The sequence below is a fragment of the Podarcis filfolensis genome, assembly GCF_964270895.1.
Source record: "Podarcis filfolensis genome assembly, chromosome: 18".
Classification (NCBI taxonomy): Eukaryota; Metazoa; Chordata; class Lepidosauria; order Squamata; family Lacertidae; genus Podarcis; species Podarcis filfolensis.
In genome coordinates this window covers 4,784,640-4,812,621 of record NC_139622.1, presented here as the reverse complement: position 1 = coordinate 4,812,621, position 27,982 = coordinate 4,784,640, and the positions used below count along the sequence as shown (strand labels likewise).

The 27,982-nt window shown below is 49.1% G+C and overlaps 1 protein-coding gene across 14 annotated transcripts in view; it reads left to right on the top strand.

Moving 5' to 3' along the window:
• The window catches only part of PTPRS (protein tyrosine phosphatase receptor type S), a 308,002-nt gene that overhangs the window by 166,262 nt on the left and 113,758 nt on the right, over positions 1 to 27,982 (top strand). For 8 of the 14 annotated variants that reach the window (XM_083594329.1, XM_083594336.1, XM_083594335.1 and 5 more), the window contains 2 exons: positions 5,564 to 5,752; positions 21,370 to 21,492. In XM_083594329.1, coding sequence (XP_083450455.1) covers positions 5,564 to 5,752; positions 21,370 to 21,492 — 312 coding nt within the window. The remainder of the gene's footprint in view (positions 1 to 5,563; positions 5,753 to 21,369; positions 21,493 to 27,982) is intronic. The other 6 variants (XM_083594333.1, XM_083594331.1, XM_083594342.1 and 3 more) reach the window with 1 other exon arrangement.

Here is a 27,982-nt window from a genome sequence, read left to right as displayed (position 1 = left end):
TCAGATGCCAGTCTGCCACTGAACCTACTGAGAGCAGCGTGGAACAGGACGCTGGACCAGATCGCAAGGCTTGATCGATTTTTTATTTTATTAGTTTTCCAAATTTATAACAAACATATCCACAAACAAACAAAAGAAAACATCAAAAAACAAGCAAACAAACATATATCCAAGCTGTAAAAAAATCCACTTTTGTTATCAATGTTGGGTGACTTCCTTGAATCTCCCTGGCTGAGTTTCCATATAGATCATTGTAGCAGTTTTCCAAAACTATTTTCACATAGAATTTACTTGGTCGATTAACAGATTTCTTCCTTTTCATTTTGACTTTTCTCCATTGTCTTCACAATATCACATATTTAAATCATAGGGCAATCTGTTACTCCCAAGTATTTCTGTTTAAGTTATCTTAACATATTTAACTAAATAATCTTTAAATTTCTTCCATTCCTCTTGATACTCCTTCTGGTCGCGGACTCTTCCGGTCAGGTCGGCTAGCTCCAAAAAGTCCATCATCTTCATCTGCCATTCCTCAGTGGATTTGTAACTGGCTGACTGATCGAACCCAAAGGGTGCTCATCAATGGTTCCTCTTCATCCTGGAGAAGAGTGACTAGTGGGGTGCCACAGGGTTCTGTCTTGGGCCCGGTCTTATTCAACATCTTTATCAACGACTTGGATGATGGACTCAAGGGCATCCTGATCAAATTTGCAGATGACACCAAACTGGGAGGGGTGGCTAACACCCCAGAGGACAGGATCACACTTCAAAACGACCTTGACAGATTAGAGAACTGGGCCAAAACAAACAAGATGAATTTTAACAGGGAGAAATGTAAAGTATTGCACTTGGGCAAAAAAAATGAGAGGCACAAATACAAGATGGGTGACACCTGGCTTGAGAGCAGTACATGGGAAAAGGATCTAGGAGTCTTGGTTGACCACAAACTTGACATGAGCCAACAGTGTGACGCGGCAGCTAAAAAAGCCAATGCAATTCTGGGCTGCATCAATAGGAGTATAGCATCTAGATCAAGGGAAGTAATAGTGCCACTGTATTCTGCTCTGGTCAGACCTCTCCTGGAGTACTGTGTCCAGTTCTGGGCACCACAGTTCAAGAAGGACACTGACAAACTGGAACGTGTCCAGAGGAGGGCAACCAAAATGGTCAAAGGCCTGGAAACGATGCCTTATGAGGAACGGCTAAGGGAGCTGGGCATGTTTAGCCTGGAGAAGAGGAGGTTAAGGGGTGATATGATAGCCATGTTCAAATATATAAAAGGATGTCACATAGAGGAGGGAGAAAGGTTGTTTTCTGCTGCTCCAGAGAAGCGGACACGGAGCAATGGATCCAAACTACAAGAAAGAAGATTCCACCTAAACATTAGGAAGAACTTCCTGACAGTAAGAGCTGTTCGACAGTGGAATTTGCTGCCAAGGAGTGTGGTGGAGTCTCCTTCTTTGGAGGTCTTTAAGCAGAGGCTTGACAACCATATGTCAGGAGTGCTCTGATGGTGTTTCCTGCTTGGCAGGGGGTTGGACTCGATGGCCCTTGTGGTCTCTTCCAACTCTATGATTCTATGATTCCTCCACTATTGGCACTTCTTGTAGTTTCCAATTTTTGGCCAGCAAAATTCTAGCTGCAAGGCTTAAACGATTGCTTGTTGGGAACCCCGGGCGTTTTGGGGTGTTTAGATGCGCACCGGTGGTCCCTGTTTTTGCATGCCAGCAGCTCCCTTCTCAGGTGGGTGGGGGGCTCTCGTCTTCCCCCCTATTCCCCCACCCCCGGCTGGTGGCATGTGCTAGCCTCTGGGAACCACGTCCTTCGCAGATCTCATCTCGAATCTGATCACGCCTCCAGCCGCGGTTGTTTTAATTAAACTCCGAGGAATTCTGCACAATGTGCCACAAGATTAACATTTTTGTTTAATTAGAAACACTCCGTAATAATAGTTGTCACAAGCGCCCTCCCTTCGCCGCCCTCCCTCCCTGATCTCCCCGCTCATATAATATCCACCCACCCTCCTCCTGCTTGTCAAGAGGCGCTGATCTATCTCTTGGCAGATTAATTAGTTTGTGGAATTAACAAGCTTCGGGAAGGGGCGGCATCTGAGCGAAGGAGCTGGAAGCTTCAGAGCATGATGTCACATCCAGCCAATCAGGTGCAAGACGTTCCCGGCTCCACATGGAGTGATGCAAACAAACCGGCTTCTGGGTGCACTTCGGATGAATGCACAGGAAATTCTGAATGGTGTGGAGCATGGGTAGGCAAACTAAGGCCCGGGGGGGGGGGGCCAGATCCGGCCCAATCGCCTTCTCAATCCGGCCCGCAGGTGGTCCGGGAATCAGCGTGTTTTTACATGAGTAGAAAGTGTCCTTTTATTTAAAATGCATCTCTGGGTTATTTGTGGGGCCTGCCTGGTGTTTTTACATGAGTAGAACATGTGCTTTTACAGCGGTACGTCTGGATACGAACGGGATCCATTCCGGAGCCCCATTCACATCCAGAAGCAAACATAACTAGCCACTGCAAGTCTGAGCACGCACGCATCTCTTTCTGCTGCTTCTGCGCATGCGCGCGATGTCATTTTGAGCGTATGCGCAAGCGGCGAAACCCGGAAGTAACACGCTCCGTTACTTCCGGGTTGCCGCGGAGCGCAACTCGAACGAGCTCAACATGAAGCATATTCAACCTGAGGTGTGACTGTACAGTGGTACCTCGGGTTACATACGCTTCAGGTTACAGACACCGCTAACCCAGAAATAGTGCTTCGGGTTAAGAACTTTGCTTCAGGATGAGAACAGAAATCGTGCTCCGGCGGCGCAGCGGCAGCGGGAGGCCCCATTAGCTAAAGTGGTGCTTCAGGTTAAGAACAGTTTCAGGTTAAGTACGGACCTCCGGAACGAATTAAGTACTTAACCTGAGGTACCACTGTATTTAAAATGCATCTCTGGGTTATTTGTGGGGTATAGGAATTCATTCATTCCCCCCCCCAATATAGTCCGGCCCCCCACAAGGTCTGAGGGACGGTGGACCGGCCCCCTGCTGAAAAAGTTTGCTGGCGCCTGTGTGGAGAAAGGCAGCTTTTCTCTCCCTCCCTTCCCCTCCCTCATATCATGCTAAAACATTATCTGTCTATTCTGAACTCCAACCACTGGCCCAGATCAAGACCTGGAAATATTACAGCGCCCGCCTCCATAGGCAACCAAGTACGAATCAGAACTAATCCACCGTGAAGACTATATCCGTAACAATATTTATGATTGATAGAATAATAAAGCATAGATTTGCTGCAACACATGGTGGGATATTACGTCCTTGCATTGGTTTTGTTTGCATTACTAGGAAGTGTCTCTCCACCATCCAGTTTAGCTGGGGGACAAGTGATAAAAAGAGAAGAGGAAAAAATGGGGGAATAGTGTGGAGTTCAAAGAAGCCTATATTCTGATTTTTTCCCCCCATGATGGCTCCTAAGTTTTGGGGGTTTTTTAAACTATAAAACGTCCAAATTCCTAAATAATAATAATATATTTGTGTGTATGCTTCCCTGCTTTGCTAGTGCCCTAAGCACATGCCCAGTCGGCCTTGTGAGTCTCCCCGTTGTCGTTAACGTTGCAAACCTTGACTGTTCTGGTTTGCGAACTATTTTTGGAAACCAAACGTCCAATGGGGCTTCCGATTGGCTGCAGAAGTTTCCTGCAGCCAATCAGAAGCCGTGCTTTGGTTTGGAACGTTTTGGAACTCTGACAGATTTCTGGAATGGATTCCGTTTGACTTCCAAGGTGCGACGGTATTGGTCTTTGGTCCATCTGATTCGATGCACACTTCCCTCACGATTCGGAAGCTGCAGTTAGTGCAGAATGCTGCGGCGCAATCGCTGACAGGAGTGAGGCTTTGCCTGCGCATGGCGCATGGCGCCTGTGCTCAGCACCGGTTGCCAGTTTGCTGCTGGACCAAGTTCAAGGTGTTACTCTTAAAGCCCTTAGCAACTGGGGACCAGTTTACCCACGAGATCACACCATATATGCCCACTGCCTGCCAGCGACGCTGGGTGTTTTGTGTGCTCCAGAAGCCTGAGATTACATTGTGCAAAGGAACGAGTTGTGGCTCCTTCCTTTGAGGATGCCAAACCAAATTCTGATGGTGTGAGACAGAGGTGGTGACGCAGGGAATGGAGAAAGCGAGCAGGGGAAAGTACCGTATTTTTTGCTCTATAAGACGCACCAGACCACAAGACGCACCTAGTTTTTGGAGGAGGAAAACAGGAAAAAAATATTCTGAATCTCAGAAGCCAGAACAGCAAGAGGAATGACTGCGCAGTGAAAGCAGCAATCCCTCTTGCTGTTCTGGCTTCTGGGATAGCTGCGCAGCCTGCATTTGCTCCTTAAGATGCACACACATTTCCCCTTACTTTTTAGGAGGGGAAAAGTGAGTCTTATAGAGCAAAAAATACGGTATTTTTCCCTGTCTCCTAACACAAGGACTCGTGGGCATTCGGCAAAGCTGAGGAGAGGCCTAAAAAAGAGTACTTCTTCACGACAGTGTACAGTTAATAATAATAATAATGATAATAATAATAATAATATTTTATTTATATGCCGCCCCTCCCATGCCAGAGCCGGGCTCAGGGCAGCTGACACCAGTAAAATTACAGGAAAAACGTAACAGGGGGAAAAAGCAATTTAAAATACAGGTTAAAATGGAATTTAAAATGCAGCCTCGTTTTAAAAGTTAAACTGTGGAACTCCCTTCCACAAGAGGCAGTGATGGGCACAACCTGGGATTCTTTAACAGAGGATGGCTCCTAGCCACAATGTTCTGTCTCCACTGTCGGATGCAGTATGCTTCTGAATACTGCAAGGGGAAGGGAGCTGCAGCTGTAGACTTCCCATCTTGCTTGTGGACTTCCCATTGGGGCGTCTGGTCGGCCACTGTGAGAACAGGACGCTGGACTAGATGAGCCTGATCCAGCTGCTAATGTTCTTATAAGAGAGCATTTCCTACCGGGGTGCATGGGAGTCACAGTTTCCCATGCCTCCCCGGGTGGCAATTTCCCATGCTTCCCCGAGTCACAATTTCCCACGTCCCCGAGTCACAATTTCCCACGCCCCCGAGTCACAATTTCCCACGCCCCCGAGTCACAATTTCCCACGTCCCCGAGTCGCAATTTCCCACGCCCCCGAGTCGGAATTTCCCACGCCTCCCCGAGTCGCAATATCCCACGCTTCCTCGAGTCGCAGTTTCCCACGCTTCCCCGAGTCACAGTTTCCCATGCCTCCCCGAGTCACAATTTCCCATGCTTCCCCGAGTCGCAGTTTCCCACGCTTCCCTGAGTCGCAGTTTCCCACGCTTCCCCGGATCGCATTTTCCCATGCCTCCCCGGGTCGCCGTTTCCCACGCTTCCTCGAGTCGCCGTTTCCCATGCCTCCCCGGGTCACAGTTTCCCATGCCTCCCCGAGTCGCAGTTTCCCATGCCTCCCGGAGCCCTTTGCAGAGAATCCCACCTCCTGCCGCCTCTGCAGAGTCTAACCCTTTCCCCTTTTGCCCGTGTCGTTTCGAACAGAGGACCAGCTGCCCTCCGGCTTCCCCATCATCGACATGGGACCCCAGCTGAAAGTGGTGGAGCGCACCAGGACCGCCACCATGCTCTGCGCGGCCAGTGGGAACCCAGATCCAGAGATCACGTGGTTCAAAGATTTCCTGCCCGTCGACCCCAGCGCCAGCAACGGAAGGATAAAGCAGCTGAGATCAGGTGAGGCGAACTGGTCGGCTTGGTGGGGCAGGTGACGCTTCGGTCAAGATCCTGCTCAGACGTTCGTGTGTGCTGTCTGCAGAGTAAACCACTCTCTGTACCAGAGAGTCCTGTTTGGAACCCCAAGCTGCCTCTGGGAAAGGATTGGGGGATCACAAGGTCTTATATATATCTATTTATTGCATTCATATATTCTCCAGTGAGGTCAAGGTGGCATCCCATCTTGTCTGAGAGGCAGCGACTGGCCCCCAGGGCCATGGCCTAGTGGGGATTTGAACCCTGATCTCCCAGGTCCGGGTCTGGCATTCTAACCACTATGCTAGCACTGCCTCTTTCAGGAATAATAATAATAATTTATTATTTATACCCCGCCCATCTGGCTGGGTTTCCCCAGCCACTCTGGGCGGCTTCCAATAAAACACTAAAATACAATAACCTATTAAACATTAAAAGCTTCCCTAAAGAGGGCTGCCTTCAGATGTCTTCTAAAAGTTTGGTAGTTATTTTTCTCTTTGACATCTGGTGGGAGGGCGTTCCACAGGGTGGGTGTCACCACCGAGAAGGCCCTCTGCCTGGTTCCCTGTAACTTGGCTTCTCGCAGCGAGGGAACCGCCAGAAGACCCTCAGAGCTGGACCTCAGTGTCCGGGCAGAACGATGGGGGTGGAGACACTCCTTCAGGTATACTGGGCCTTTGAGGCCGTTTAGGGCTTTAAAGGTCAGCACCAACACTTTGATTTGTGCTTGGAAACGTACTGGGAGCCAGTGTAGTTCTTTCAAGACCGGTGTTATATGGTCTCGGCGGCCGCTCCCAGTCCCCAGTCTAGCTGCTGCATTCTGGATTAGTTGTAGTTTCCGGGTCACCTTCAAAGGTAGCCCCACGTAGAGCGCATTGCAGTAATCCAAGCAGGAGATAACTACAGCATGCACCACTCTGGTGAGACAGTCTGCGGGCAGGTAGGGTCTCAGCCTGCGTACCAGATGGAGCTGGACACAGAATTTACCTGCGCCTCCATACACACAGTGCTTAACATACGCTGTATGTTAAGCATGCAAGTATCTGGAAAAGTTCACTTTACCCAGCTGGGCACACTTGCAGTTTTGCCAGAACTCGGCTGCATTTAAATGGCCTTTGCCAGGGTTAAGTGTTACAAACCCACTTGTGTGAATGTTTGTGGCAGTTTGGAAGCTAGGATGGCGGCTGGTGCAATGTTTCGAGGGACGTCGTGGGCCCAGGACTCTGCTGCCCCTACCTGGGCTTTGTGACCGGAGTAACGGATGTAGAAACGACCACATGAAATTCCATTTGTTGGGTCTTTTCCATCCTCTCATTTTTCAGGACTGCTTATATCAAGCTTATATCTCTTATATCAAGCGACGGGTTAACCTGTGTCGGTTTCCATTTCTTATAACCTTAAATTCAGTTCTCCACGCTTATTTTTTCATTCATTTATTTATCGCATTTATAGATACCGCCTTTCCCCCCAAAGAGCTCAAGGTGGTGCAAAAGGTTCTCCAAACCCAATTTATCCTCACAATAACCCTGTGAGGTAGGTTAGGCTGAGCGGTGGTGACTGGTGCAAGGTCACACAGAAAGAGCTTCATGGCCGAGTGAGGATTCGAACCCAGCTTCTCCCAGGTCCTGCTCCAACCCTCTAACCAACACACTAAGCGGCATGCCACGTTACACAACGCACAGGGTGTGCTGCCCAAACAGATCAAAGAACGGTAGAGTTGGAAGGGGGCCCCCAAAGGACATCTAGTTCAACCCTTCTGAGGTGCAGGAATCACTGCAGGTGAGGCCCCTGCTTCCACCTGTCCGTTTGTTTACCTGCCCTTCAGCTAATTTTGAGTTGCGGTTTTGTGTCTTGTGATGTGTTTCCATGTGGCTTTGCGTTCAGAGTTGTTTCCTCGTTCCCTCCCCTGGTTGTGTGTTGTGTAACTGTGTTTGTGTGTGTTTAGCTTTGAGGTGTTGGCCGCTCTTAGTTCCAACATGGAGACCTCCTTTGTCACGGCTAAAGAAAGCCACGCTTTGCCGAGTTGTGATAGCCATCTCTGATGGATGCTTTTGTTGAGATTCCTGCATGGAAGGGGGTTGGATGAGATGGCGCTTCAAATATATGATTCTGTGATTCTGCACAGTTTTGTTTCCCAGTTGCAATGTCCAAAAAGGGACGCGGGTGGCGCTGTGGGTTAAACCACAGAGCCTAGGACTTGCCGATCAGAAGGTCGGCGGTTCGAAGCCCCACAATGGGGTGAGCTCCCGTTGCTCGGTCCCAGCTCCTGCCAACCTAGCAGTTCAAAAGCACGTCAGAGTGCAAGTAGATAAATAGGTACCGCTCCGGCGGGAAGGTAAACGGCGTTTCCGTGTGCTGCTCTGGTTCGCCAGAAGCGGCTTAGTCATGCTGGCCACATGACCCGGAAGCTGTACGCCGGCTCCCTCGGCCAATGAAGCGAGATGAGCGCCGCAACCCCAGAGTCGGCCACGACTGGACCTAATGGTCAGGGGTCCCTTTACCTTTACCTTACCTTGCAATCTCCAAACACGAGTGCTCTGCTTGCAAAAAAGAAATCCTGAACAGGTGGTCAGCAGAGATGAACCCCATACATTTAAAGCACTTAACTTCCCCCACTCTGCTAAAATCCTGAGTACTGTAGTTTAGCTTCTCAGAAAGTTATACTTCTCTGCACCCTTAAAAAACTGCATTCTGGATTAGTTGTAGTTTCCAAGTCACCTTCCAAGGGTAGACCCACGTAGCGCGCACTGCAGTAGTCCAAGCAGGAGATAACTAAAGCATGCACCACTCTGGCGAAACAGTGCGCAGGCAGGGAGGGTCTCAGCCTGCATACCAGATGGGGCTGGTTGACAGCTGCCCTGGACACAGACCTGACCTGCACCTTATATTCAGGCTAATACGGTATATACAGCTATTGGTTTGCCGCAATAGTACCTTGAAGCCATACAATTAAAAAAAACATATTAAAAGTTAAAATCAGAAATCAGCTAGCCGTTGCGGAAAGACATGTTCCCTGCGTAAGCCTGACGGAACCAAGACATTTGGCGCAGGCCGCCTGCTGGCTCTCCAGTGGCAGGCAGTTCCACAAGACTGTACCGATGGCAATAAAGTTTCTTGCTGCTGTCAGAGGAGCCTTGCCAACTGAGGGGAATTTCCGGTGTTGCTCCTGCAGGTGATCTCGGCGATCCAGCCGGGGTGTAAGGGCTCAGGCAGTCCCTGAGTTACACTGAACCCAGGTGGATTAGGGCTTCACAGAACCATAGCATTATAGAGTTGTTGGACGAGACACCCAAGGGCCATCAAGCCCAACCCTGTGCCATGCAGGAGCCACAGTTAGATCGGCACGAAGGCCTGAAACCCAGCTCTTGTCTCGCAGCGGCAGCATGAACCTGCCCTTTGTTCCGACGTCGCTGTGGGAACGTTTAGGATTGGAGAGGAAAACCTGTGCACCTCTCTCAAGGCCCCGTTTAAAAGCCCGTTTCTGCAGAGCAGCAGACCCCCGTGCGGCGAGCACCCGGCAAACAAACAGCCCTTCTGCAAACCAGCCTGCCAGGCGGCACGCCGCCCCCTCCCGTCGGAAACGCGGCCTGCGTTGGAATTTCTGGAAGCCTGACAACCGCCTAATTTGTCCTCTCCCTTTTCGCTTTCCTTTCTGGCATGAGTTAGCCGTCTTGCTTAATGGGTGGCCGGAGTTGATTCATTCCTTCGTTGCCTCCCACTCTGCTCCTCTCTCTCTTTCTCTCTCCTGCCCCCGCCCTCGCGAGAACCGCTGCATTTTGCATTCTGGCAGGTCCAAGATTTCATTAAAATGAGTGCTTTGTGCAAAAAGTGCTTTGAAACGCTGCCAGTCCCTGCAAGTTAAAACGTTCCGTTTTGAGGAATGCCGTTTTAATTAAGAACGTCAGGAGAAGCCTGAATCTGGATCAGACCAAAGCTGTGTGTGTGTGTATGTGTGTATGCATGAAAGGGTTGCCTAGTCCAGCATCCTGTTCTCACAGAGGCCAAACAGATTCCCCAAACGAGAAAACTCCATTTGTGAGTCCCAGAAACTGATGCGTAGAAGCACTTAACTGTCTCTGATCCTGGAAGTGGACGCTCGGGTTGCGAACGTGATCCGTGCGGGATGCACGTTCTCAACCTGCAGCGGCGCGTCTGCACACGCACAGGTTGCGATTTGGCGCTTATGTGCAAAGCACAGTTTAGCTGCGCACGCGTGACCGCCAAAACCCGGAAGTAACCCTTTCCGGCACTTCCGGGTTTCGGCAGTCCGTAACCTGAAAAAACGCAACCTGAAGCATCTGTAACCCGAGGTATGACTGTATTTTAAAAAACAGGGAGGGTCATAGCTCGGGGGTGAACCCGCAAACGGGACCTGAGCACGAGAGCACTTTTTCTCCCTTCCAGCAGCTGGCGTTCAGATGCATCGGGGCCTCTGACTGCGGAGGCAAGAGCGTCGCCATTGTGGCTAGTAGCCACCGACACCCCCTTCTCCAATGGTGGGGGGCGCTAGCGTCAAAAGAGGGTTGAGCCAGAATAATACCTTCCCTTCTGCCAACTTGATGCCTTGGTTGCCTGGAAGCAGAACAGCAGTGGGAGGGGGCAAGTGGAAAGCAAGGGTACCCTACAGAGAAAAGGTACCGGTCACCCTTATAACTCCGCCCACTTTTCTCTCTGGCCCTGCCCACCGACACCATGTGTCTCCCCCCCCCAATGAATGTGGCCCCAGGGATGAAAAAGTCCCATCCCCCTGCTCTGTGCCTGGTTTTGATCCTTTGGGCACAGAAGTGCCCCACTGAGCTCAGGCACTGACCCGAGACAGGGGTGTTTTGATTCACAGACGTGGGATGAATCGAAAAGGGGGTTATTTTGATTTTTGACATTTGTTTCAGCCCTTTGTGCGCAGCTCATTCGCAGCTGTCTCTTCACGGGGGGAGACCCCGGTGCAATGAGACAGGAAACGAGCCGAAAGCTAGGCGTGCCGAGTCAGCAGCGCCCCAGACCCTGGGATTTCAAGGGCTCACACCTGAGACCCCGGGGGCAAGCTTCAGCATCCCTCAATTAGAAATCAAGAGATTTCAAGAGGGCACTTAGGATTTTAAGAGATTTCCCTCCCTGAATGTTGTCTCCCCCCCCCCCCCAAAAAAAGAAATCCTACTGGAATATAAATACAAGCTGAAAGTTCAATAAGGAAGGGGCCGTTTTGAGTCCACAGAGTTGGGCCCGTGGTACTGAGCACGCAGCTCATGTTGGATCCAAGCCGCGGGGGCTACAAAAGGTGACTCCCCCACAGCGATCCAGCAGGGATGTTTTCAGAAGCCAGAGTCACGCATAGACCAGCAATGAAATACCCGGTGTCAGTGAAGTTAACTCTCTGTTCAAATAAACCAAAGCAGCGCAGGCCTAGTGGTCACAGCGACTCTTCCCCTGGGGGTTCCCTTGGTGGGTTCCCCAGTTGATGCCTTCCACCAGTTATCCAAACAAACCCCTGGGTTGCAAAAGAGAACGGTGACCATATACGTACGTAATAGACAATCTTTGTAGAAGTCTTTCAAACAATAACAAGTTCAAAATGAAATCTTGCACTCAAAGTCTCCGAAAGTCTTTAAATGAAGCGAGGTACCAAACTTTGTACGATGAAAGATGAGCAGTGAAGCTTTGTGTATTCAACAAATATAATGTCCAACACTGCAACCTCCGCTTTAGACCTCTGAACTAACAGCAAAGGTAAAGATAAAAGGGACTCCTGACCATTAGGTCCAGTCATGACCGATTCTGGCGCTGTGGCGCTCATCTCGCTTTATTGGCCGAGGGAGCCGGCGTACAGCTTCCGGGTCATGTGGCCAGCACGACTAAGCCGCTTCTGGTGAACCAGAACAGCGCACGGAAATGCCGTTTACCTTCCCGCCGGAGTGGTACCTATTTATCTACTTGCACTTCCATGTGCTTTCGAACGGCTAGGTTGGCAGGAGCAGGGACCGAGCAACGGGAGCTCACCCCGTCTCGGGGATTCGAATCACCGACCTTCTCATCGGCAAGTCCTAGGCTCTGTGGTTTAACCCACAGCGCCACCCGCGTCCTGCGAACTAACAGTAGCATTAAATCAAAGGAACATTTGTTAAGAATGGCTACCCATTTCTGTTTCAACTCAATGTCATTAACAAATAAGGTTGGCGCTTTCTGCAATCTCAACCCCCTGGGTTTGTGGCTAGATTTGAGATAATTGGAGAGGCACGAAATTCATAGTGAATCTTGCACTTCTGTGCATTAAGAAGTTGTAGAAAATCCACATTCGAAGGACCTGTCTCAAAATCCAGTGCAGGTACATCGCAGAGAATGTCCTCAGAGTCCTTGTCAGAAAAGGCCCATTTGGCCATGGACTTTCAGAGACTTTGAGTCTAAGATTTCATTTTGAACTTGTTATTGTTTGAAAGAATTCTATAAAGATTGTCTATGACGTATGTATGTGGTCATTGTGTTGCCCAAACAAAGCCCAGCCAGGACCCTCCGACAGCAGAAAAGCCCCCTCCTCTCCAATGTCTTTTGTCCCTTGAACTTGAGAAAGCTTTGGTGGGAGTCTTCTCAAAACGGAGGAAAGACGCCAGACTTAATTTTGACAGGCCTGGGAAGGTCGGTTTTTGTGCATGTGTTCGTTGTGCCGGTGCAGAGATGACTATTTGCGCTTCAGGAGGGGGAGAGGGGTGCTCTGTGGTGTTTGCCGGTTGCAAGCCTCAAAGCTTGTGCTCGCCACGGGCGACTCGTGAGGAAGAGCAGAAGACCTCGCGCAGACTGGACGTTTGCATCGCGCAAACACCAGGCGTTCCCAAAGGGGGCCTGATAGCATGATTGGAGGGAGAGTGGCCCTCCGACCACCCCCCAAAATGGCCAACATGGTGAATACTCCATGTTGCTTCTCTGTGCGAGTCCCTGGCCTGGTGCCTTCCTCTTTTGAGTATGCCATTCCCCCAATCAATGGCTCATACAAAGACACGGCGGTGAGAGTGCGGCAGTTTCTCCCCTCCTATAACTCTCAAAGTAAACCTTTTCAGAAGGTAAGGATGAAATGTGTCTCCTCTACTCGTTTGGGAGGCGGTGGGGAACATCAGCTGTCATGTCTGGGAATCAATGTCTAAACTTCTGTATGTGATAACCTCTGTCTTATCTATGTCCTGTCCTGTGTTGGGTTCGTTGGTTTTGTTTTTTTTGGAAAGATTTCTTTTAAAAGTAACTGGCTTATAACCACACTTTTAATTTTTTTTCCCTTTTCTGTTTCCTTTTTAATTTTATTTCACTCAGACACCTTTGGTAAGTGTGCTTTCCACATAAATCAAGTCAATTCTTCATTTTCTTAAATATTAATAGTTCTTTTTTAAAAATTGACAACCAGTCAACCCCAAACCTGTTGCCTGCCCCACCCTCTTCCCACCCCTAAAACTAATTCCTTCTTTTAACAGCTTCCCACACCCTTACAAAGTAGGCATGCGGCTTGACTCTTCTACTAACGCCTTTATTTCAGTAGGGATATTCTGCCATTTTTAACAAAACCTTTGTGACCTGGGAGGTTGTCGTAGGCACCTAAAAGCAAAAATTACCGGCGTCTCAAACCTCATGGCTGTTTACAAGGAAAAGAAGAAAATGCAAACTCTTCCAAAATTAGGTAAATTCGGTAGTTATAAAATAAAGTCGTCCTGGAATCCCCACTAACACAATATGGTGAGCTACCTTAAAACTGCATTGTGTCTCATTTTGCCCCCACCCACAAACTGATTTGGGGCTTGGAGTTTCACATTTAACAACTGTGTGTTAGAAATTTCCTGGTGTTTGGGGAGGCAGGAATCCCTGAAATAAAATTAAAAGTTGTGGTCTGTCCAGACGAGGCAACGAGACAGCTTCCTAATTTTGCTTTCCCCGTTTGCTACGGTGGAGAGTCTGAGGCAGGGGTCAGCAAACTTTTTTCCCAGTGGGCCGGTTCACGGTCCCTTAAATCTTTTGGAGGGCCAGACCACACGCGCACACACACACTGGCAATTGGCAGAGAGCGGGGAGCTAGAGGGAGCTGGCCGGGGGTAAACCAGGCATGTCCCGCCTCCGAACCCGTGGGAAGGGCAGGTGCGCTCACCTGTCTCGGCAGCGGCCAGCCTGGACCTCTCCACCCAGGTGCTCCAGCTCTGCCCCGTGAAGTCATTGAGATTCGGCAACCACTGGTCCACAGCAGCCATTGCTGCTGCTGCTGCTGCTACCACTGTCGCGCATCTACGTGCCGCCATCACTGCACGGGAACGCGCAGCCCTCCCCTCTGCGCAGGTAAACCAGGTGCATCGTTTGATTGGCAACAGGAGGCAGAGGCATCTGATTGGCAGAGACGTCCCCGTGCCACACTGAGGTAAACCAAGCATGGCGTCTGATCGGCAGAGCCTCCACCACTCGGCCTCTTCCTCCCGTCACTGTCACCGGAAGTCTCGGCTCGTGCGGCCATTTAAGAACCCGGCGGCGGCAGTAGGAAGAGGCCGAGCGGCGGCGGCTCTGCCGATCAGACGCCGCACCTGGTTTACCTCAGCGTGGCGCGGCGACGTCTCTGCCAATCAGACGTCACTGAGGTAAATCAGGCGCGGCGTCTGATCGGCAGAGCTGCCGCTGTTCAGCATCCTCCTCCTGTCGCCATCGCTGGTAGTCTCTGCCCACGCGGCAGGTTCTTAAATGGCCGCTCGGGCTGGATTCAGGACCTGCTCGGGCCAGATTTGGCCCGGGGGCCGTAGTTTGCCGACCCCTGGTCTAAGGACTTACAACTCCAAGGACTTCTGGCGGGTAGTCTCAAGGTAGTCTACATTTTTTATATCAGACATATAACATTTTATCAGCTCAGACATATACGATTTGCAATAAAATACTTGAGTTTGCTTATCTCCTCCTCCCTCCCAATGCATTTTCCTTTGGTGTTGTGGTGGGTTGTGTGTTGTTGTTTTTTTGAAGATTCCGACCCTGAAGGAAGCGGCTGGCTTTTCTTTAAGTAAGCCACTCTGGGGGTCTTCCTTTTTGGCCGAGTAGCAGGGTGTTTAATTAGCTAGCCTATTTGCGAAGCTAAGCAGGGTCCGCTATGGTTTCAAATAAACAAGCTAAAGCACCTGTTGTACTCCAGCCTGCCCCTTTTGCTTATTAATGGATGGGCTAAAGGAAGAGCCCCCCGCCAGGGAGTTGAAAATCCATCCCCGCCATAGAGTCCAGTGTGACTGCTGATTCCTGATGAATGCAGGGGGGCAGGGGTTGGACTGGATGACCCTCGGGGTCCCATCCAGCTGCACAGCTCTCTGATTCTACAATTGCCTTATAACTGGCTCAGCCTTTTAAGAAGGGGTCCAGGAGTAAAACAAGCTCCTTCCTTGCTTTCCTGCTTCGGGAGCTCTCGGCCCGGTCTCGGTTCACAAAGTCTCCCTTTAAATTATGGACCTTGTTTACTTGCCAGATGCCACAACTGCCCGCCCACCAAATAAAAATCTCCAGTCTACTGCCCCAGAAACAAAGTTCTGGGCAATTGCCACAGTATACTATTCAGGAGGGACGCGGGTGGCGCTGTGGGTTAGGACTTACCGATCAGAAGGTCGGCGGTTCGAATCCCCGTGACGGGGTGAGCCCCCGTTGCTCAGTCCCAGCTCCTGCCCACCTAGCAGTTCAAAAGCACGTCAAAGTGCAAGTAGATAAATAGGTACCGCTCCGGCGGGAAGGTAAACGGCGTTTCCGTGCGCTGCTCTGGTTCGCCAGAAGCGGCTTAGTCCTGCTGGCCACATGACCCGGAAGCTGTACGCCGGCTCCCTCGGCCAATAAAGTGAGATGAGTGCCGCAACCTCAGAGTCGGCCGCGACTGGACCTAATGGTCAGGGGTCCCTTTACCTTTACTGTTCATGAGTATTTGGGGAAAGTAGGAACTCTTCTTAAAATCAATTTATTCCTGTACTGGAGGGGGTCGGTCTACAGCTTTGTCTCCTTCCCCACCTTGCAAATATTCTCCAGCTTCTTAGATGTGAAACTCCAACAGGTTTTTAAAAAAATAAAAATCTGCCACCTGTGCCCTGTAGTCCTGGTTTATTCCCCCCCCCTCATAAATTTTCTTTCTGCCCCCACCCCAGTAGTTTAAATAACTCTTCATGAGCCAAGCAAAGCCATGCCCGTTAGAACTTCCGCCTGGCGTTACTGCAATTCAGGGCTAGCGCGTGGCAACTGCTGCCTGATGCGACGGACGAGATCCCTGTCTCCCGTTCCTTGTGCAACACCGTTTAGGTGTTGGTGAAACATCCCCTCCGCATGCAAACCCCTGAGGGGGAAGAATGCGAGTTTAGGGGGTGCAAGGCAGGCTTCTGTGACTCACAGAGCTCTTCCCTCCAGTGAGAAAGACAGTCAGGAGGAACAGCCGCTGCTGATGCTAGCATCTGCTGCCTAAAGATGGCTGGGTCATTTCCCCTAATGGTAGGGCCGGCCTTACTGGAATGAAATCTCGAGGGGGAGAAAGGTTTTTCTAAAAAGTGTTCATCAGCGTTACACAGGGGTCAGCAAACTTCTTCAGCCAGGGGCTGGTCCACTCTCCCTTGGACCTTGTGGGGGGGACGACTATATTTTTTTTTGGGGGGGGGGGAATAAATGAACAAATTCCTATACCACACAAATAACCCAGAGATGCATTTTAAATTAAAGGACACATTCTACTCAGGTAAAAACACGCTGATTCCCGGACCGTCCGCGGGCCGGCTTTAGAAGGCGATTGGGCCGGATCTGGCCCCCGGGCCTTAGGTTGCCTTCCCATGGCGTTACATGTAAAATTTCACCAGGAGCAGCAAATCTGGGAGCAAATCCCTATCACAGGCAATTAGGATGCAGGTATAGACCCCAGTTGGGACACGGGTGGCACTGTGGGTTAAACCACAGAGCCTAGGGCTTGCCAATCAGAAGGTTGGCGGTTCAAATGCCCGCGACTGGGTGAGTTCCCATTGCTCGGTCCCTGCTTCTGCCAACCTAGCAGTTCGAAAGCACATCAAAGTGCAAGTAGATAAATAGGCACCGCTCCGGCGGGAAGGTAAACGGCATTTCCGTGAGCTGCTCTGGTTCGCCAGAAGCGGCTTAGTCCTGCTGGCCACATGACCCGGAAGCTGTATGCTGGCTCCCTCGGCCAATAAAGCGAGATGAGCGCCACAACCCCAGAGTCGGTCGCTACTGGACCTAATGGTCAGGGGTCCCTTTACCTTTATAGACCCCGGTTTTCTGACCTGAAGGCAGGGCAAGGGGGTGGCAACCTGGATATTCACAAAGATTATCAACACAAGCCGTCACTGGGGTTGCACTGGTTTGCAGAGGTGATGGTTTCTGGCCATGCCATATGGACACCGCCATTTTGGGACTGGGGGGCCCTCTTTCCTCTCCCCCCCAGACCCAAGTTTGATGTTCGCCCCCCCCATGCCCTCGTAGGCTCCAAATAATTTGTTCCTATTGGAAATAATTGTTGTGCGCTATCACACCAGTGATGCAGCAATGATGCCTTTCAAGTGAGTCAGACCCCCATAGACCAGCACCGCCCCCCCCCTCTCCCCACTGGTCCTGTCCCCGCATTGCTCCAGATTGTTGTCACAGATGGCAGATTTTTGCATGTGTTTCCAGGCCTGATTTTCTGAGACGGAAAGATGAGTTCAAGGCTGTTCTATTTCCACTGAATAAATCCACAACCCTTTGCTAATTTTCCCCTCGTCTCTCCCTCGCTTTCTCTCTCTCTCTCTCTCTCGCTGCCTTTTTTAAAACCACCCAGCTGTTTCTCTGCAGAGATTTGCCCAAATTAACGCCCCCTCCCTTTCCTTACTCCTTTTCTTTTCTTTCCAAACTGTTTCCTCCAGCGAGCATACCTTGCTTCGATTAACATTAACTAGCTAGTAACCTTAACTAGACGCTAACTAACGCCTTTCTGTAGATTCCCGTTTTTTGTAACCTGTTGTCCAGCCAGAAGCTGATTTTCTAACTAGAACCTTAACCAGCTTTAACCAAATAACACCTCGCCCTATCCTCACCCAGCTGACACTAACTAATCATAATAACTAGGTGGTTTATTTTACCCCTATCCTGAAAACAGGGCAGATTCATCTAGAAAGTTTGGGGGGAGAGAGTATTAGAGACATTTGAACTCTTAAAAAAGAAAGCCGGTTATTTCAGGGCGGACGTAGAGGTTCCAGCAAAATGCCTCTGCTGCAGACATTGATGATGTTTGGCAAGACCAGGGAATGCCAATATTTGGAGATTCTGCAAAGGGGGAGTTTTTTGGACTTGAAAGAATGGGCCGTGCTTTGCAAAACCTGCTCTGTTTTCAGGATCGGAGTAAAACCCTAGAGATCTTCTTACGATAATACATTTCTTGACTGAGATGTGCAGCAATCTCTTGGAAAGCCAGTGGGGGCTGGGAGCGGGCGAAGGATCCTGCAATTTTATGAGGAAGGCTTTTTGAACCCAAACCTTGAGGTGAACGCCCATGAAGCTATTTGGACTGGGGTGTTGGGTTCAATGCTGGATGTCCATTTCGACCCATCCTCGGAGGATAATAGCGCCTCTGAGCACGTCGAGAGTGGCTCACCTTGTTGTCCCATGGTTCGTAGGAAGCTGCCTCTTTCCAAGTCAGTCTGCTTACCCACCCGGGCCATTGTTCTCTGCTCGGACTGGCAGCAGCTCAGAGTTTAGTGCAGCAAAGGGTTCCTTTTAAGCAGAGATTGGACCTGGGACCTTCTGCAGTCAAAGCACGTGTCCTGTGACGAAAAGCTGCCGTTTTATAACATTGCCCAGAATTGTCTGATTGGCAGAGGCCTTTCCTATTTAACTGCTTCCTGACCCGTAGCTGTTGACCGGTGAGATGACCGGTATGGAACCTGGGACGTTCTACCTGCCAAGCAGCCGCACTAGACCATCAGGTGTTGGCTCCTCCCCCTTGATGCTTTCTTGGGCGACCAATGGCGTCCGCAGCTGTTGCCTTCCTGATTGGCCGAAGTGAACATGAAATCATCCATTCAGAATTATAAGTACTGTATTTTTCGCTCTATAAGACGCACCAGACCACAAGCCGCACCTAGTTTTTGGAGGAGGAAAACAAGAAAAAAATATTCTGAATCTCAGAAGCCAGAACAGCAAGAGGGATCGCTGCGCAGTGAAAGCAGCAATCCCTCTTGCTGTTCTGGCTTCTGGGATAGCTGCGCAGCCTGCATTCGCTCCATAAGACGCACACACATTTCCCCTTACTTTTTAGGAGGAGAAAAGTGAGTCTTATAGAGCAAAAAATACGGTACTTCTACATCTCTCAGCCCACTCAAAATAGGACAGCGTTAGAGATTCTCCAACCAGGAGGATCCAAACCTTCCTTCTCCTCAGGGTCCTTTCTCCCACTGGCACGTCCAGGGAAACGAAAAACAAAAACAAAAAAACTCCCACTATTTTCCTCCCCGCTCGTTTTCACTTCTGTTTTGTTCTTCTTTTTTCTTTCGTTTTTCCTTGCAGAAGGTACTCCGATCCGAGGTAAGAAAACACCCTGCGCACACTCACACAAAACACCTGCCCCACACGGCGCTCACTTTCCCTGCTTAGCCTATTTGCCACCTCAACCTCTCGATTATAACCAGTTCTTGTTCCGTGTTAGTTGTGTGATTTTTTTTTTAATATATATATATTAATAACAATCTTGGAGTTTTGTCAACGTTTCACTGTTGTGGGTGTTTATTTACTGTCCTGCCTCTTGTCCTGTCTTCTGTGACTTCCCCCCCACCCCCCACCCATTTATTTCCTCCCCTCAATTCTGCATTTATTTTCAATACGTGTATAATTCTCTTTCTTCCTTGGCTGGATGGATGGAAGTGGCCGCTGTGTCTGTCGGGGGCCAAGGGAGGAAGATTTCCCAAGGTCCTCTGGGGCCAGGGGAGGAAGACTTCCCAAGCTCCCCGCCACACTTGCAATTTATGATGTGGGCTCAAACATAGCGCCAAGAAGCACCGAAGGTGTATTTCTGGTTTTCCTTGTGGTTCCTTTTAACTATTATAAAATCACTCCCGTTATTAAATCATTTCTCCTTCACAGTCCACAAAAGTGGTAAGGTTTAATTTGAACCCGAAACGGTTCTGAATTGGGAAATTAATGCAATTGTATTTGTATTTTCTGGTAAAAATGGAGGGGGGGAGGAAAATATATCTTAAATGTCTTAAGAGAAGCTCTGCTGGATCAGACCAAGGATAATAATTTACCTCTGGAAATACCTTTGGAAAGCCTACAGTGTTCCTCTCCCACTGTTGGTCTCTAGCAACAGTGCCTCTGAGCATGGAGGGTCTGTTTCACCATAGATAGACTTATCCTTTTGTGGGGTCTTGGACAGAGGTCTGTAAAGCTAGGGAATAGAGGGTGAAGAATATGGACAAAGGGGATATTCATCCTCTTCCTCTCCAGGAGTGGCCCGCACCACCTGCTTTCTCTGCCACCTCTGCTGATTTTATGGTGAAGTTAGAGGGTTAGCCTGAGCCGAGAGAGCGCATTATAAGCCTTTGAAGCTGTGTGACACCTCTTAGTCTGCTGGCTCGCATTTTTCTAGATGGAGAGCTCGGTTTATGCAAATTCCTGCATCAGGCTGCAGTCTGGCATGCACATAGCACTAAGCCAGGGTTAGCACGGTGCGCATGACTGTCTGGTTTGCACGACTGTCTTTCCCAGAGGAGACTGGAAACATCTGTTTCCAGTTTGAACTCACTGCACAGTTAGTTGGCAAGATGTCTGAGCCAGGGCAGAGTGTGGCAAGCGTTCATTTTAACGATGGTTTGTTGAAACAAATCAACTTTAGGCACTGGTTGGTGTCCCTGGCTTGCCCAGATAAACCATGGTTGCTGCTAAACTAGCCACACTTCCCAGGCCTGACCTTTGGAAAATGTAAACCATGGTTAACACTAACCACAGTTCCCAGGTCTAAACTATGGAACACATAAACCATGGTTAACACTAACCACACTTCCCAGGTCTAAACAATAGAACACGTAGACCATGGTTAACACTAACCACACTTCCCAGGTCCAAACTTTGGAACACATAAACCATGGTTAACACTAACCACAGTTCCTAGGTCTAAACTATGGAACACGTAAACCATGGTTAACACTAACCACACTTCCTGGATCCAAACTCTGGAGTGGATAAACCATGGTTAACATTAACCACAGTTTCCAGGTCTGGTGTTCAGAGCAGATAAACCATAGTTAGCATTAACAACTTTTCTCAGGCCCAACAATCGAAACATGCAGCTGCGCCAGAGGAGGAGAGGGAGCTTGAGAATCGTACGCTGGCTGGGGAGAGCCGTAATGTAAGATCCTAGATAGATAGATAGATAGATAGATAGATAGATAGATAGGAGCCCAGCTGGTGAGTAAGCCTCCTCGGGATTGCAGCAGGGCGCCGCTTTCGGGTAAGACGAAGAAGCACCGAGTGAGCGCCGGAAGCGTTGAGCTGCGATGGAGAGGGAAGCGGGGAAGAAGTTGCCCTTTCCCTCCTGGGCTGCTGGTCCTCTGAACTAACACGTTTCCCTTCCTCTCCCCGCTCCCGGACCCTCCTCCCATTTCCAGGTGGCCTTCAGATCGAAAGCAGCGAAGAGACCGACCAGGGGAAGTACGAGTGCGTGGCCAGCAACAGCGCCGGCGTGCGCTACTCCTCACCCGCAAACCTATATGTGAGAGGTAGGGAACGCCGTGACTCGCAAGAGTGGCAAATGCCGTCCTCTCCAAACTCCTCTCCCCCCCCCCAGCCTACACGTGCGCACAGACACGCACACACCACTGAAGGCTTTTGTTTTTCACTGCGTTTCCCTTTTTCTCAAGATCCAGAAGGTGTTTGGGGTGGGTTGCAAAGTCCGAGGCAAATGGGTGACCCAGAGCCTGGCTGGACATTGGAGAGACCCAACTGTGTGGGAATATGCATTGGGGAGCAGGAGGAAATGTCTAATAAATGGGTCTGCGCCTACACTGCAAGAGGCCTCCGGCTAACACCTGGCTCAGTTTCCCCCGCTTTTTCCAACCACCGCTAGGGCATGCCAAGGGGTGGCTCGAACCTGGAGCTGCCCCTGTAAATATCCCACACCAACCCGATCTACATATGTCATTCCTGCTTTGCAGCGGGTAGGGATGGATGACCCTTTAGGTCCCGACTCTTGTGAGTTTGCATGGACTACACCAGTGGAGGGAGTGTTTGGGTGTGCAAGTGCCCCAAGCAAGGAGCTGTCACCATGCCCTTATTTCTAAACTCTTGTGTTTTTCTCCCTAGCCCGCCTAAAAATATACCTTGCTCTTTCTGTTCCCCTTGACAAATAAAAGTTTTTTTCCCTACCACCATTGTGGTAGCCAATACTTATGGGGTGGTCCTGAGCCTCTCTGCCATTTAGACATTATTTCTGGGCCGATTGGCTCAGCCAAACTGGCATGGGACTGCAAGAAATGAGAGAGGCAAGTCTCTCAAGGCCATCTTTTTAAGACACTCACACCTTCCTGGACCCTTCCTCTCGGGATTCTGGGAATTGTACTCTACCCAGAAGGGGGGGGCAGGGGTGCCAAAAGTACTGGAATTCCCACAAATCCTCACCCGCCAAGATGTAAACCAGTTGTTAAAGCTGGTCCATGTTTGCAGTGTGGGTCAGGATTTCCCTGATAATTCGGATTTGGTTCGTAATGCGGCCATCCTCCTTTCTTCCTCCCTTGAGGTCGGAGGTACATCCTTATTTATTTATTTATTCCTGTACATCACCTTTAAGGGACGCGAGTGGCGCTGTGGGTTAAACCACAGAGCCTAGGACTTGCCGATCGGAAGGTTGGCGGTTCGAATCCCCGCGACGGGGTGAGCTCCCGTTGCTCGGTCCCTGCGCCTGGCAACCTAGCAGTTCGAAAGCACATCAAAGTGCAAGTAGATAAATAGGTACCACTCCGGCGGGAAGGTAAACGCCGTTTTCGTGCGCTGCTCTGGTTTGCCAGAAGCGGCTTAGTCATGCTGGCCACATGACCCGGAAGCTGTACACTGGCTCCCTCGGCCAATAAAGCGAGATGAGCGCCGCAACCCCAGAGTCGGCCACGACTGGACCTAACTGTCAGGGGTCCCTTTACCTTTACCTTTACATCACCTTTGCCAACCTGGTTCCTCTAGACCAGCCTTTCTCAACCTGTGGGTCCCCAGATGTTGTTGGACTACAACTCCCATCACCCCTAGCTAGCAAGGCCAGAGCTTAGGGATGATGGGAGTTGTAGTCCAACCACATCTGGGGACCCACAGGTTGAGAACCGCTTCTAGACTACAGTAAACAGTAATGTCTGGAGGGCACCAAGTTGGTGGTGGATGCTGTAAAGGAATGTTTTAAGGAGAGCTGTGCAGTCCCGCCACAGAATTATGATCAAACACCTGACCTTTCAAGCTGTCCCAACAACAGCACCCCACTTTTTTTAAAAAAAGGGGGGAGGGGAACCCCTTTTCGTATGTGATTCCATGAGCCACCTAGCAAAAGCCCAGGATCTGACCCTGCCAGGTGCTTAGACAAAATCGTGCAGAAACACACCACCATGTGCGAAGGGATGCTGAACCCCTCTAAAAGACGTGTTTCAGAGTCTACATCAGTGTTCCTTGGGTTTCCAGTTGCTGTTGTGCTACAGACACACCAACTGCAGCCAGTTGGGTCAGTGGTCAAGGATAATGGGGAATTGTGGTGCAACAGCACCTGAGGGCCCAAGGTCGGAGAGCTGTGGTCTGAGTGAGGTTCAAACGGCTGCACGAATCAGGTGGCATTGGGGTTCTTCGAAGGCCCCTGCCCCAAATGGCCAGAAGTGACTTTGAACCTGTTCACCAGAGTATAGAGTCTCACGGTCCAGCCAGGGGTCTCCCAAGCCCCAGCCCTTATAGGCTCATGCCGTTCCGTGAAGGCTTGACAAACTCCCCTTTTGGGGAATGTTTTTGGAAGCCTGGGCACACACAAAATGGGTCCTCATCGTCTCTGATCAGAAGGGCACTCTCGTCAATGGGGAGGCCCCTCTTGGAGTTATTGTGAAGAGATAGGCTGCCACACTTTTTCTTCCTCTTTCCAGTCTGATGTCAGGTGCACAAAAATTAAAATAACTTTCTGTATCAATGACTTGCCAAACCAAGCATCCCTTTCAAACTATGGATTCTGGAAACTGTGGCCGCCCTAGATGTCTCCTAGGAGTACACTTCCGTCATCTCCTAAGCATAGGTTTCCCCAGCCTCCCACTAGATACCCAATAAACCTCCTTGTTTTCACTACCTGGGACAATGAGGTTGTTGGCGTCTCTGCTATGGACCAGTCCATGGCTGGTGAGCTTCATGCACCACAGTAGATCGAAAGCTACATAGGCCTTTAGAAATTTCAATGTCTAACACTACAGTAAAGTGACCTCCTTTTCCAGTCTGCTTGGGGCCACATGCCTGATAACACTGCTTATTTTCTGGGTTTTGTGTGTGTGTGTGTGTGTGTGTGTGTGTGTTTTACACCCAAGCTAAATTTTTTAAGGAGGCTTTTGTCTTTGTTTGCTGCTGTTATTGTTGATGTTGTTGATGTTGTGGCCCAATGACAAAAAAATGAGAAATGATGTCCGCTGCCTCCATTGTTGATGCAACCAGCAACGTAGAGCGTAACATCTGGTGTTGTGCTGAAGGAAATGTTTCTCAGAGTTTTTGTGCCATGGGTAAAATCTCAGGCCTCGAGGGCCGAGCTCACATGATCCAAGACTCATGTGGGTTTGTCCCTTCCGTCGTGGGTCTTCTGTGGGGTGAGAATTTTAACCTGCCACAGTTCAGAAATTGGGAGCTTTCTCTCGCCCCATTTGTTCAATTTGGTTGCTTAATTTTGTGTAAAAATGTTTCATTCTTCCCCTACAAAGCTGGGATGGTTTGGCCCACTCAGTCACGGAAAACGTTGGTGCAATGAGCGATGGTAACCATGTCAGTCCATCCAAAAAAAGCAATCCAGAACCCGATACCTTTTGTGGGGACTGGCCAAAGTGTCGGAAAAGTGCGCCAAATTTACAATTTGCTCTTTGTCCTGAAATCTAGACAGCTCTTTCTCCCCAATATCAATGCTTTGTGTTGTTGTTTGCTCAGCACTACGCAGTAGCGACACCTGGTGGGGTAATACCAGCATTGCACAATATTACGACACCCACCCAACCTGTCCCTCACCACCTAGGAATCCAGAAAAGAAATGATTTGAAAAATGAGCTCTTTCCAAGTGCAGAATAATCACTGAATGACGCAGGTTGCGCAGGCTCCCTCCGGAGCTGCTTACTGTTTCAAACCCAGCTTTGGAAAGCCACAGGTGTGGCGCATGCGTTTATGGAGACATCTGTTTGGGTTCAAAACGTAAGATCTTCCATAGAGTCAGGCAGCACCTCGCATCGTAGATGGGGCAAAAGAAGCTCACCTTGGAAGTTCGCCTGGACAACGGAGTGCTCTCTCTGATAACTTCTGATTCCTTATTGTGTTTTACGATAATCCTGCTAAAGGGAGGAATGGTTTGGATTGTATGACTGGGGCCTTATAGCATTATTTTCCTTTTCTGTCATTATTTCCAAAGAGCCTTGAACATGATTGCTGGGTGTATGGTTGTTGTTTCCCCCTCCTACCGATTTTTCAAACTGTTTCTCCCATAATATGCTTTTGTCCCCTCCCAAAAAAGGGATTTCAGGTGCACAGAGTAGGGTGTTTTCACTGTTTTGTGTTCCTCCCCATTTCTGCCCTTTTCCTGTTGTCGTTAGTAATTTTAACCATAGGGAACTTCTGTCCACCCCCACCCCTTTCATGTCTGAATGAGTTTGGATGGGGAGGGGAGGGGCCTGTGTTGGAAGGGGCGGGGCTTTTAAGGCATGTCTGAATGGGCGCCGGGAAATGGGCTTGGCAGCTTCACGGTAAGCCAGAAGCATGGGAAATAGCACCCTTTTTTAATAAGAAAAAAAAAGCCCCCAAATATTCCAAATATTCGAATGGCGAGCCGCCATTCTCTTACCTGGTGAATGGGCCCAGGGAGACAGATGCGATGCTTCTATCCAGGTGCAACTCACCTGGGCTGGCACAGGGTTGCGGGGACAGGATTGCACCAGCTTCGTTCCCCTGCAGTTCCCATGAAGACATGCCTTGGAGGGGTTTTCGAGGGCACCTCAAAATATTCGGGCGGGCGGCTGAAACTTCCTGGATGACGACCGACAGTGCCAAGGTGGAAACGGAGGAGAAGACTTCATTTTTTTTGTTTCGTTGGGTTGCCGTGCTGTAAATGTTGTTTAACCTCCCTTTCTTTGAGCTGCAGGGGCTTTTTGCCAGATTTATGGATGCAGGGTAGAATCCACCGGGGGTTGGGGGGTTTGGGGGAGGGTCTGATGGGGTGCAGGGGGGGGTCATTACTGCCGAATTGGCAAGGAAGGGCCGTGCTAACACAGGGAGGGGGGTCACGTGGCTAAATGTGGTGGGGGAAGACGGTCGCTGGAAAAAAAAATGGACATTTTGAGATGATATATATTACTTTTTTTAGCTCGATATTTTTATTTTTTTAAGTTAAAAGGCGGAAATACGAAAGGAAAGGAAAGCAATTGAAATTGCAGTTGCCAGCCGTGAAGGCCTTTTTTTACTCTCTCTGTGTTTCCCTTATTTTTCTTCTCTCCTCTTCTCATGTCATTGTGTTCTGCATCAAACCCCTTTAAAACATCCCTCAGAGCTACGAGAAGGTTGGTGTGGTTTTTTTTTTTCCTTTTTTACTTTCTTTACCCACATATTTTTACATTTCTTAATTAAAAAAATTAAAAAAAATTATTAAAAAAATTAAAAAAGAGAGAAATATATAAATAATCCTATATCTTATTATTGCGATATATCTTTTTTTAAAAAAAATTTAATAATAAATAACATAAAAATAAAACGGCAAATATATATATATATATGATTGAATATTCTTTTTTAAAAAACAATGAGAGAAAAAGAAAGAAAATCTCTGCATTTATATATATATCTATATATATATTTTATATATTTTAAAAAAAAAGTTGACAAAGCGAGACCCCCCCCCCTCTTCGTTCTCGGGTCTCGTTGGAGATGAGTTGAGTTGCATTGTGGGACGTGTGAGCTCTCTCTTCTGCATCCGTTGGTTGCATTTCTGTGTGCACTTTTTTCTGTCGTCATGGTTACCTTGCTGTATGGACATTTTGGGCCTGATCTGCATGACAGGAGAATGTTTACGAGGCAACGATCTTTTGCATGCCGGTCCTTTTCCGTTTTGTTTTATTTTTATTAAATTAATATTATTTCGTTTCTCCCGCCCCCCTTTAAATTTTTATTGTTCTTTCAAATTGTGTGCGTGAGTGTGCGTGCGTGTATATATATATACATATATACATATATACATATAATTTCAAAGGAACTTTTTTTTTTATTTTTACGTTATCAGTGGAATTTTCCCCCCCTTTCCCCCCACCCGCAAATTTATTTCTTTTTAAACATTTTGATTTTTGGTTTTTTGCTTTTTTTTTCGTTTCTCTCTTTTTTTCTTTTTTTAAAAAAACCTTCCTTTGTCGGTTTGTCAAGTCGGTTGGTTTCGATCGGTTATGCTGTGCTGTAATTTTATTCCGATTGCATTGTGGAAAAAAGCCAGTGTTCCTGCTTCCCTTTTTTCCACCCCCTCCTCAAAATCTACCCCCCCCAACCCACACCCCTCTGACGATTTAACAACCTCCAGCCCGAAAATATTGCAGCCACACAGCTCTAATGCCTGTCGGAGGAACGGCCTCCTGGGTCGAGGGGAGGGGGGGTCTTAGCTAGACGGTCCCAAAAGGAAGTTGAACTTTACATTTCATGGGCTGCTAAAAAGGGAACTTAAACGTTGCCCTCAAGTTCTCAGAACAACCCTGGACTCCCATTACACAACCAGAAGTTTACTTTCCTTAAATTTAATCGCTTCCGGATAACCATTGCACCAAAGTGGTTTTAATCACCCAGAAAAACACACTTGCAAATCATGATGCTCTTGCAAACTTTTGCAAACTTTTTCAGCAGGGGGCCGGTTCCACTGTCCCTCAGACCTTGTGGGGGGCCAGACTAGATTTTGGGAAAAAATAATAATGAACGAATTCCTGTGCCCCACAAATAACCCAGAGGTGCGTTTTAAATAAAAGCACACATTCTGCTCATGTAAAAACACCAGGCAGG